Source organism: Mustelus asterias, unplaced genomic scaffold (genome assembly GCF_964213995.1).
Source record: "Mustelus asterias unplaced genomic scaffold, sMusAst1.hap1.1 HAP1_SCAFFOLD_3115, whole genome shotgun sequence".
Lineage (NCBI taxonomy): Eukaryota > Metazoa > Chordata > Chondrichthyes > Carcharhiniformes > Triakidae > Mustelus > Mustelus asterias.
In genome coordinates this window covers 11,307-23,516 of record NW_027593060.1, presented here as the reverse complement: position 1 = coordinate 23,516, position 12,210 = coordinate 11,307, and the positions used below count along the sequence as shown (strand labels likewise).

Here is a 12,210-nt window from a genome sequence, read left to right as displayed (position 1 = left end):
CCCTCTACACTGTCCCCATCAAACACTCCCAGGACAGGTACAGCACGGGGTTAGATACAGAGTAAAGCTCCCTCTCCGCTGTCCCCCATCAAACACTCCCAGGACAGGTACAGCACGGAGTTAGATACAGAGTAAAGCTCCCTCTACACTGTCCCCCCATCAAACACTCCCAGGACAGGTACAGCACGGGGTTAGATACAGAGTAAAGCTCCCTCTACACTGTCCCCATCAAACACTCCCAGGACAGGTACAGCACGGGGTTAGATACAGAGTAAAGCTCCCTCGACAGTGTCCCCATCAAACACTCCCAGGACAGGTACAGCACGGGGTTAGATACAGAGTAAAGCTCCCTCGACACTGTCCCCATCAAACACTCCCAGGACAGGTACAGCACGGGGTTAGATACAGAGTAAAGCTCCCTCTACACTGTCCCCCCATCAAACACTCCCAGGACAGGTACAGCACGGGGTTAGATACAGAGTAAAGCTCCCTCTACACTGTCCCCATCAAACACTCCCAGGACAGGTACAGCACGGGGTTAGATACAGAGTAAAGCTCCCTCGACACTGTCCCCATCAAACACTCCCAGGACAGGTACAGCACGGGGTTAGATACAGAGTAAAGCTCCCTCTACACTGTCCCCATCAAACACTCCCAGGACAGGTACAGCACGGGGTTAGATACAGAGTAAAGCTCCCTCCACACTGTCCCCATCAAACACTCCCAGGACAGGTACAGCACGGGGTTAGATACAGAGTAAAGCTCCCTCTACACTGTCCCCCATCAAACACTCCCAGGACAGGTACAGCACGGGGTTAGATACAGAGTAAAGCTCCCTCTACACTGTCCCCCATCAAACACTCCCAGGACAGGTACAGCATGGGGTTAGATACAGAGTAAAGCTCCCTCTACACTGTCCCCCATCAAACACTCCCAGGACAGGTGCAGCACGGGGTTAGATACAGAGTAAAGCTCCCTCTACACTATCCCCATCAAACACTCCCAGGACAGGTACAGCACGGGGTTAGATACAGAGTAAAGCTCCCTCTACACTGTCCCCCATCAAACACACACAGGACAGGTACAGCACGGGGTTAGATACAGAGTAAAGTTTCCTCTACACTGTCCCCATCAAACACTCCCAGGACAGGTACAGCACGGGGTTAGATACAGAGTAAAGTTTCCTCTACACTGTCCCCATCAAACACTCCCAGGACAGGTACAGCACGGGGTTAGATACAGAGTAAAGCTCCCTCTACACTGTCCCCATCAAACACTCCCAGGACAGGTACAGCACGGGGTTAGATACAGAGTAAAGCTCCCTCTACACTGTCCCCATCAAACACTCCCAGGACAGGTACAGCACGGGGTTAGATACAGAGTAAAGCTCCCTCTACACTGTCCCCCATCAAACACTCCCAGGACAGGTACAGCACGGCGTTAGATACAGGGTGAATCCTGGGGAGTTGAGGGTGGTTTTGTTTGGAGGGGATGGGTTTGGATTGAGTCCCTACCTTTCCGGAGTTTTTCCGTGCAGCATCTCCTGTGTCCCGTCTCCCCGTGGGACACCTCCCGTCGGTATGGGTTCCTCCCGGATTCCTGTACGTGCAGTAGTTTCGCTGATTCCGCGCTCCGCCTCTCCCTCGCTCTGTGGCGTCCGTCACGGGAGACTTCCTCCGTCCCTCTGTCCCGAACGGACTCACTCCGCGTCCGCCCCTCATCCCACTGCGCCCTCCTTGTCCCGCTGCCCGCTGGCAGGAGTTTGCTGGCTAACCTGTGGGAGGGTGTTGTGAAGAGGTGTTGGATTCAGTCCCGGTGAGGCTGGGGGAGGCCCATCGGCCCCGCGGTCCGTGCTGGCTGTCTGCAGGAGCTCAAACCCATTTCCTCGCTCGATCCCACTGCTACTCGTAACTCTAATCCTTTATCTGTCACCGCCTCCACATCCCTCCCCCTTGTAGGCATCGAGTTCCAGGCTGTCATAGAGTCATCGAGATTTCCAACAAGGAAACAGGCCCTTCGACCCAACCTGTGCATCAGTTCATAAGATATTCATAGATTCATAGAATCCTACAGTGCAGAAGGAGGCCATTTGGCCCATCGAGTCTGCACCGACCACAATCCCACCCAGGCCCTATCCCCATAACCCCATGTATTTGCCCTAGCTAGTACCCCTGACACTAAGGGGCAATTTAGCATGGCCAATCCACCTAACCTACACATCTTTGGACACTAAGGGACAATTTAGCATGGCCAATCCCCCTAACCTACACATCTTTGGACACTAAGGGGCAATTTAGCATGGCCAATCCACCTAACCTACACATCTTTGGACACTAAGGGACAATTTAGCACGGCCAATCCACCTAACCTACACATCTTTGGACACTAAGGGGCAATTTAGCATGGCCAATCCACCTAACCTACACATCTTTGGACACTAAGGGACAATTTAGCATGGCCAATCCACCTAACCTACACATCTTTGGACACTAAGGGACAATTTAGCATGGCCAATCCACCTAACCTACACATCTTTGGACACTAAGGGGCAATTTAGCATGGCCAATCCACCTAACCTACACATCTTTGGACACTAAGGGGCAATTTAGCATGGCCAATCCACCCTAACCTACACATCTTTGGACACTAAGGGACAATTTAGCATGGCCAATCCACCCTAACCTACACATCTTTGGACACTAAGGGACAATTTAGCATGGCCAATCCACCTAACCTACACATCTTTGGACACTAAGGGACAATTTAGCATGGCCAATCCCCCTAACCTACACATCTTTGGACAGTAAGGGGCAATTTAGCATGGCCAATCCACCCAACCTGCACATCTTTGGACACTAAGGGACAATTTATCATGGCCAATCCCCCTAACCTACACATCTTTGGACACTAAGGGACAATTTAGCATGGCCAATCCACCCAACCTGCACATCTTTGGACACTAAGGGACAATTTATCATGGCCAATCCCCCTAACCTACACATCTTTGGACACTAAGGGGCAATTTAGCATGGCCAATCCACCAAACCTGCACATCTTTTGGACACTAAGGGGACAATTTAGCATGGCCAATCCACCTAACCCACACATCTTTGGACACTAAGGGGACAATTTAGCATGGCCAATCCACCCAACCTGCACATCTTTGGACACTAAGGGACAATTTAGCATGGCCAATCCACCTAACCTGCACATCTTTGGACACTAAGGGGCAATTTAGCATGGCCAATCCACCCAACCTGCACATCTTTGGACACTAAGGGACAATTTAGCATGGCCAATCCCCCTAACCTACACATCTTTGGACACTAAGGGACAATTTAGCACGGCCAATCCACCTAACCTACACATCTTTGGACAGTAAGGGACAATTTAGCATGGCCAATCCACCTAACCTGCACATCTTTGGACACTAAGGGGCAATTTAGCATGGCCAATCCACCTAACCTACACATCTTTGGACACTAAGGGGCAATTTAGCATGGCCAATCCACCAAACCTACACATCTTTGGACACTAAGGGGCAATTTAGCATGGCCAATCCACCTAACCTGCACATCTTTGGACACTAAGGGGCAATTTAGCATGGCCAATCCACCCAACCTGCACATCTTTGGACACTAAGGGACAATTTAGCATGGCCAATCCCCCTAACCTACACATCTTTGGACACTAAGGGACAATTTAGCACGGCCAATCCACCTAACCTACACATCTTTGGACAGTAAGGGACAATTTAGCATGGCCAATCCACCTAACCTGCACATCTTTGGACACTAAGGGGCAATTTAGCATGGCCAATCCACCTAACCTACACATCTTTGGACACTAAGGGGCAATTTAGCATGGCCAATCCACCAAACCTACACATCTTTGGACACTAAGGGACAATTTAGCATGGCCAATCCACCAAACCTGCACATCTTTGGACACTAAGGGGACAATTTAGCATGGCCAATCCACCTAACCCACACATCTTTGGACACTAAGGGGACAATTTAGCATGGCCAATCCAACTAACCCACACATCTTTGGACACTAAGGGGCAATTTAGCATGGCCAATCCCCCTAACCTACACATCTTTGGACACTAAGGGGCAATTTAGCATGGCCAATCCACCTAACCTACACATCTTTGGACACTCGGGCAATTTAGCATGGCCAATCCACCGAACCTGCACATCTTTGGACACTCGGGCAATTTAGCATGGCCAATCCACCGAACCCCACGCATCCCAGAAATTCTCTCTTCCACCTTCTTCCGTCGGGGGAAAAAGATACAAAAGTCTGAGGTCACGTACCGACCGACTCAAGAACAGCTTCTTCCCTGCTGCTGCTGTCAGACTTTTGAATGGACCTACCTCGCATTAAGTTGATCTTTCTCTACACCCTAGCTGTGACTGTAACACTACATTCTGCACCCTCTCCTTTCCTTCTCTATGAACGGTATGCTTTGTCTGTATAGCGCGCGAGAAACAATACTTTTCACTGTGTGTTAATACATGTGACAACAATAAATCAGATCCGATATCGCCTACCCTTTGATCTGAATGTCTTGTCGGTGAAGGTGTTCCTTCAGGAGCCGGTTTTCTTTGTCGAGCTGCAGAAAGGCGTCTTCAATGGCTCGCTCCTTTACCCGGGCGGTCTTCACTCGGGGTCCCTCGTCCCGCAGGGCGGTGGGCTCTGAGGGGAGGGATAGAGCCGGGGATTACCCAGAAACCCAACTCGGAACCAGAGCTCAGTGACCCCAGTGTCAGTCTGGAACTCATCCCACACACAGCAGCCCGCAAAACAGATTCAAACTCCCCCCTCACTCCCCAAATTCCCAGACACCTCCCCCCCACCGTCACTCCCCAAACTCCGAGCTCCACCTCACTCCCCAAACTCTGAACCCCCTCACTCCCCAAACTCCCAGACTCCCTCCTCACTCCCCAAACTCCCGGACTCCCTCCTCACTCCCCAAACTCCCAGACTCCCTCCTCACTCCCCAAACTCCCGGACTCCCTCCTCACTCCCCAAACTCCCGGACTCCCTCCTCACTCCCCAAATTCCCAGACACCTCCCCCCCACCGTCACTCCCCAAACTCCCGGACTCCCTCCTCACTCCCCAAATTCCCAGACACCTCCCCCCCACCGTCACTCCCCAAACTCAGACACCCCCCCGTCAATCCCCGACCTCTGACCACCCCCGTCACTCCCCAAACTCAGACACCCCCTCACTCCCCAAACTCCCCCCTCACTCCCCAAACTCCCAGACACCTCCCCCCCACCGTCACTCCCCAAACTCTGAACCCCCTCGTCAATCCCCGACCTCTGACCACCCCCGTCACTCCCCAAACTCTGAACCCCCTCACTCCCCAAACTCCCAGACTCCCTCCTCACTCCCCAAACTCTGAACCCCCTCACTCCCCGACCACTGACCCTCCCCTCACTCCCCAAACTCCGAGCTCCCCCTCACTCCCCAAACTCCCGGACTCCCTCCTCACTCCCCAAATTCCCAGACACCTCCCCCCCACCGTCACTCCCCAAACTCAGACACCCCCCCGTCAATCCCCGACCTCTGACCACCCCCGTCACTCCCCAAACTCAGACACCTCCCCCCCCGTCAATCCCCGACCTCTGACCACCCCCGTCACTCCCCAAACTCAGACACCCCCCCCCCCCCCCGTCAATCCCCGACCTCTGACCACCCCCTGTCACTTCCCAAACTCCGAGCTCCCCCTCACTCCCCAACTCCCAGAATCCCTCCTCACTCCCCAAACTCAGACACCCCCCCACCGTCAATCCCCGACCTCTGACCACCCCCTGTCACTTCCCAAACTCCGAGCTCCCCCTCACTCCCCAACTCCCAGAATCCCTCCTCACTCCCCAAACTCAGACACCCCCTCACTCCCCAAACTCCCGGACTCCCTCCTCACTCCCCAAACTCTGAACCCCCTCCTCACTCCCCGACCACTGACCCTCCCCTCACTCCACAAATTTCCAGACTTCCCCCCTTCGCTCCCCAAATTCCTGGACGACCACTTCACTCCCCAAACTCAGACACTCCCCCACCCCCCAGTCAATCCCCGACCTCTGACCACCCCCACTCACTCCCCAACCTCCCGGACTCCCTCCTCACTCCCCGAACTCTGACCCCCTCACACTCACCGAATTGTGACCTCCCCATCACTCCCCGAACTCCAACCACCTCACTCCCCGACTTCCGAACCCCCTCTCACTTCCCAAACTCTGATCCTCCCACCACTCTCCAACCTCCCCCACCCCCCCGACTCCCCAAATTCCGAACAACCCCTCACCCCTGAACTGTGAACCCCCACTCCAAAATGTTGAGGGAGCGCCGCACTGTGGGAGGGTCAGTGCTGAGGGAGCGCCGCACTGTGGGAGGGTCAGTGCTGAGGGAGCGCCGCACTGTGGGAGGGTCAGTGCTGAGGGAGCGCCGCACTGTGGGAGGGTCGGTGCTGAGGGAGCGCCGCACTGTGGGAGGGTCAGTGCTGAGGGAGCGCCGCACTGTGGGAGGGTCAGTGCTGAGGGAGCGCCGCACTGTGGGAGGGTCAGCGCTGAGGGAGCGCCGCACTGTGGGAGGGTCAGCGCTGAGGGAGCGCCGCACTGTGGGAGGGTCAGCGCTGAGGGAGCGCCGCACTGTGGGAGTGTCAGCGCTGAGGGAGCGCCGCACTGTGGGAGGGTCAGTGCTGAGGGAGCGCCGCACTGTGCGAGGGTCAGTGCTGAGGGAGCGCCGCACTGTGGGAGGGTCAGTGCTGAGGGAGCGCCGCACTGTGGGAGGGTCAGTGCTGAGGGAGCGCCGCACTGTGGGAGGGTCAGTGCTGAGGGAGCGCCGCACTGTGGGAGGGTCAGTGCTGAGGGAGCGCCGCACTGTGGGAGGGTCAGTGCTGAGGGAGCGCCGCACTGTGGGAGGGTCAGTGCTGAGGGAGCGCCGCACTGTGGGAGGGTCAGTGCTGAGGGAGCGCCGCACTGTGGGAGGGTCAGTGCTGAGGGAGCGCCGCACTGTGGGAGGGTCAGTGCTGAGGGAGCGCCGCACTGTGGGAGGGTCAGTGCTGAGGGAGCGCCGCACTGTGGGAGGGTCAGTGCTGAGGGAGCGCCGCACTGTGGGAGGGTCAGTGCTGAGGGAGCGCCGCACTGTGGGAGGGTCAGTGCTGAGGGAGCGCCGCACTGTGGGAGGGTCAGTGCTGAGGGAGCGCCGCACTGTGGGAGGGTCAGTGCTGAGGGAGCGCCGCACTGTGGGAGGGTCAGTGCTGAGGGAGCGCCGCACTGTGGGAGGGTCGGTGCTGAGGGAGCGCCGCACTGTGGGTGGGTCAGTGCTGAGGGAGCGCCGCACTGTGGGAGGGTCAGTGCTGAGGGAGCGCCGCACTGTGGGAGGGTCAGTGCTGAGGGAGCGCCGCACTGTGGGAGGGTCGGTGCTGAGGGAGCGCCGCACTGTGGGAGGGTCAGTGCTGAGGGAGCGCCGCACTGTGGGAGGGTCGGTGCTGAGGGAGTGCCGCACTGTGGGAGGGTCAGTGCTGAGGGAGTGCCGCACTGTGGGAGGGTCGGTGCTGAGGGAGTGCCGCACTGTGGGAGGGTCAGTGCTGAGGGAGCGCCCCCGCACTGTGGGAGGGTCAGTGCTGAGGGAGCGCCGCACTGTGGGAGGGTCAGTGCTGAGGGAGCGCCGCACTGTGGGAGGGTCAGTGCTGAGGGAGCGCCGCACTGTGGGAGGGTCAGTGCTGAGGGAGCGCCGCACTGTGGGAGGGTCAGTGCTGAGGGAGCGCCGCACTGTGGGAGGGTCAGTGCTGAGGGAGCGCCGCACTGTGGGAGGGTCAGTGCTGAGGGAGTGCCGCACTGTGGGAGGGTCAGTGCTGAGGGAGCGCCGCACTGTGGGAGGGTCAGTGCTGAGGGAGCGCCGCACTGTGGGAGGGTCAGTGCTGTTGTTACCTTGAGGATTCCTGTGAGGATGGAATCGAGGTTCTGAGTCCCGCTCGGGAATATCTGCCGCTGTCTCATCAAGAACCATCTTGACATCAACACATAGAGAGCGTGACTGAGAGAGAGAGAGAGAGACTGAGACAGACAGAGAGAGAGAGAGACAGAGAGAGAGAGAGAGACAGAGACAGAGAGAGAGACAGAGAGAGAGAGAGACAGAGAGAGAGAGTGACTGAGAGAGAGAGAGAGAGACTGAGACAGACAGAGAGAGAGAGAGACAGAGAGAGAGAGAGAGAGAAAGACAGGGAGAGAGAGAGAGAGAGAGAGACAGAGAGAGAGAGAGAGAGAGACCGAGAGAGAGAGAGAGACAGGAGACCGATGGAGAGTTAGAGGCGTAGGGTCTGGAGAAGATGACAGAGATAGGGAGGGGGTGTAGGGGGCTGGAGGAGGTTACAGAGATAGGGAGGGGTGTAGGGGCTGGCGGAGGTTACAGAGATAGGGAGGTGGTGTAGGGGGGGGTGGAGGAGGTTACAGAGATAGGGAGGGGTGTAGGGACCAGAGGAGGTTACAGAGATAGGGAGGGGGTGTAGGGGTTGGAGGAGGTTACAGAGATAGGGAGGGGTGTAGGGGCTGGAGGAGGTTACAGAGATAGGGAGGGGGTGTAGGGGCTGGAGGAGGTTACAGAGATAGGGAGGGGTGTAGGGGCTGGAGGAGGTTACAGAGATAGGGAGGGGGTGTAGGGGCTGGAGGAGGTTACAGAGATAGGGAGGGGGTGTAGGGGGCTGGAGGAGGTTACAGAGATAGGGAGGGGTGTAGGGGCTGGAGGAGGTTACAGAGATAGGGAGGGGGTGTAGGGGGCTGGAGGAGGTTACAGAGATAGGGAGGGGGTGTAGGGGCTGGAGGAGGTTACAGAGATAGGGAGGGGGTGTAGGGGCTGGAGGAGGTTACAGAGATAGGGAGGGGGTGTAGGGGCTGGAGGAGGTTACAGAGATAGGGAGGGGGTGTAGGGGCTGGAGGAGGTTACAGAGATAGGGAGGGGTGTCGGGACTGGAGGAGGTTACAGAGATAAGGAGGGGTGTCGGGACTGGAGGAGGTTACAGAGATAGGGAGAGGGTGTAGGGGGCTGGAGGAGGTTACAGAGATAGGGAGGGGGTGTAGGGGGCTGGAGGAGGTTACAGAGATAGGGAGGGGGTGTAGGGGCTGGAGGGGGTTACAGAGATAGGGAGGGGGTATAGGGGGCTGGAGGGGATTACAGGGATAGGGAGGGGGTGTAGGGGCTGGAGGGGATTACAGAGATAGGGAGGGGGTGTAGGGGGCTGGAGGGGATTACAGAGATAGGGAGGGGGTGTAGGGGCTGGAGGAGGTTACAGAGATAGTGAGGGATGTAGGGGCTGGAGGAGGTTACAGAGATAGGGAGGGGGTGTAGGGGGCTGGAGGGGATTACAGAGATAGGGAGGGGGTGTAGGGGCTGGAGGGGATTACAGAGATAGGGAGGGGTGTAGGGGGCTGGAGGGGATTACAGAGATAGGGAGGGGGTGTAGGGGCTGGAGGAGGTTACAGAGATAGGGAGGGGTGTAGGGGCTGGAGGAGGTTACAGAGATAGGGAGGGGTGTAGGGGGCTGGAGGGGGTTACAGAGATAGGGAGGGGTGTAGGGGCTGGAGGAGGTTACAGAGATAGGGAGGGGGTGTAGGGGGCTGGAGGAGGTTACAGAGATAGGGAGGGGTGTAGGGGCTGGAGGAGGTTACAGAGATAGGGAGGGCTGTAGGGGCTGGAGGAGATTACAGAGATAGGGAGGGGGTGTAGGGGCTGGAGGAGGTTACAGAGATAGGGAGGGGGTGTAAGGGGCTGGAGGAGGTTACAGAGATAGGGAGGGGTGTCGGGGCTGGAGGAGGTTACAGAGATAGGGAGGGGTGTCGGGGCTGGAGGAGGTTACAGAGATAGGGAGGGCTGTAGGGGCTGGAGGAGATTACAGAGATAGGGAGGGGGTGTAGGGGCTGGAGGGGGTTACAGAGATAGGGAGGGGGTGTAGGGGCTGGAGGAGGTTACAGAGATAGGGAGGGGTGTAGGGGGCTGGAGGGGGTTACAGAGATAGGGAGGGGGTGTAGGGGGCTGGAGGAGGTTACAGAGATAGGGAGGGGTTGTAGGGGGCTGGAGGAGGTTACAGAGATAGGGAGGGGTGTAGGGGCTGGAGGAGGTTACAGAGATAGGGAGGGGGTGTAGGGGGCTGGAGGAGGTTACAGAGATAGGGAGGGGGTGTAGGGGGCTGGAGGAGGTTACAGAGATAGGGAGGGGTGTAGGGACCAGAGGAGGTTACAGAGATAGGGAGGGGGTGTAGGGGCTGGAGGAGGTTACAGAGATAGGGAGGGGTGTAGGGGCTGGAGGAGGTTACAGAGATAGGGAGGGGGTGTAGGGGGCTGGAGGAGGTTACAGAGATAGGGAGGGGGGTGTAGGGGGCTGGAGGAGGTTACAGAGATAGGGAGGGGGGTGTAGGGGGCTGGAGGAGGTTACAGAGATAGGGAGGGGGTGTAGGGGCTGGAGGAGGTTACAGAGATAGGGAGGGGGTGTAGGGGCTGGAGGGGGTTACAGAGATAGGGAGGGGTGTAGGGGCTGGAGGAGGTTACAGAGATAGGGAGGGGTGTAGGGGGCTGGAGGAGGCTACAGAGATAGGGAGGGATGTAGGGGCTGGAGGAGGTTACAGAGACAGGGAGGGTGTGTAGGGGGCTGGAGGGGATTACAGAGATAGGGAGGGGGTGTAGGGGCTGGAGGGGATTACAGAGATAGGGAGGGGGTGTAGGGGGCTGGAGGAGGTTACAGAGATAGGGAGGGGGTGTAGGGGCTGGAGGGGATTACAGGGATAGGGAGGAGGTGTAGGGGCTGGAGGGGATTACAGAGATAGGGAGGGGTGTAGGGGCTGGAGGAGGTTACAGAGATAGGGAGGGGTGTAGGGGGCTGGAGGGGGTTACAGAGATAGGGAGGGGTGTAGGGGCTGGAGGAGGTTACAGAGATAGGGAGGGGGTGTAGGGGGCTGGAGGAGGTTACAGAGATAGGGAGGGGTGTAGGGGCTGGAGGAGGTTACAGAGATAGGGAGGGCTGCAGGGGCTGGAGGAGATTACAGAGATAGGGAGGGGGTGTAGGGGCTGGAGGAGGTTACAGAGATAGGGAGGGGGAGTAGGGGCTGGAGGGGGTTACAGAGATAGGGAGGGGGTGTAAGGGGCTGGAGGAGGTTACAGAGATAGGGAGGGGTGTCGGGGCTGGAGGAGGTTACAGAGATAGGGAGGGCTGTAGGGGCTGGAGGAGATTACAGAGATAGGGAGGGGGTGTAGGGGCTGGAGGGGGTTACAGAGATAGGGAGGGGGTGTAGGGGGCTGGAGGGGATTACAGAGATAGGGAGGGGGTGTAGGGGCTGGAGGAGGTTACAGAGATAGGGAGGGGTGTAGGGGCTGGAGGAGGTTACAGAGATAGGGAGGGGGTGTAGGGGGCTGGAGGGGATTACAGAGATAGGGAGGGGGTGTAGGGGCTGGAGGGGATTACAGAGATAGGGAGGGGGTGTAGGGGACTGGAGGAGGTTACAGAGATAGGGAGGGGGTGTAGGGGGCTGGAGGGGATTACAGAGATAGGGAGGGGGTGTAGGGGCTGGAGGAGGTTACAGAGATAGGGAGGGATGTAGGGGCTGGAGGAGGTTACAGAGATAGGGAGGGGGTGTAGGGGGCTGGAGGGGATTACAGAGATAGGGAGGGGGTGTAGGGGCTGGAGGAGGTTACAGAGATAGGGAGGGCTGTAGGGGCTGGAGGAGATTACAGAGATAGGGAGGTGGTGTAGGGGGGGTGGAGGAGGTTACAGAGATAGGGAGGGGTGTAGGGGCTGGAGGAGGTTACAGAGATAGGGAGGGATGTAGGGGCTGGAGGAGGTTACAGAGATAGGGACGGTGTGTAGGGGGCTGGAGGGGATTACAGAGATAGGGAGGGGGTGTAGGGGCTGGAGGGGATTACAGAGATAGGGAGGGGGTGTAGGGGCTGGAGGAGGTTACAGAGATAGGGAGGGGTGTAGGGGCTGGAGGAGGTTACAGAGATAGGGAGGGTGAGTAGGGGCTGGAGGAGGTTACAGAGATAGGGAGGGGTGTAGGGGCTGGAGGAGGTTACAGAGATAGGGAGGGGTGTAGGGGCTGGAGGAGGTTACAGAGATAGGGAGGGGGTGTAGGGGCTGGAGGAGGTTACAGAGATAGGGAGGGGTGTAGGGGCTGGAGGAGGTTACAGAGATAGGGAGGGGTGTAGGGGCTG

General features: G+C 57.7%; 1 protein-coding gene across 1 annotated transcript; it reads right to left on the bottom strand.

The window, feature by feature from the left end:
- Positions 1 to 1,440: 1,440 nt before the first annotated feature.
- On the bottom strand, positions 1,441 to 8,034 carry LOC144490294 (uncharacterized). The gene is made up of 3 exons (XM_078208066.1): positions 7,945 to 8,034; positions 4,557 to 4,701; positions 1,441 to 1,774 (listed from the first exon to the last, which is right to left on the bottom strand). The coding sequence occupies exons 1-3, from the start codon at positions 8,021 to 8,023 to the stop codon at positions 1,441 to 1,443; spliced, it is 558 nt and encodes a 185-aa protein (XP_078064192.1). The 5' UTR covers positions 8,024 to 8,034.
- Between the last annotated feature and the right edge of the window lie 4,176 nt (positions 8,035 to 12,210).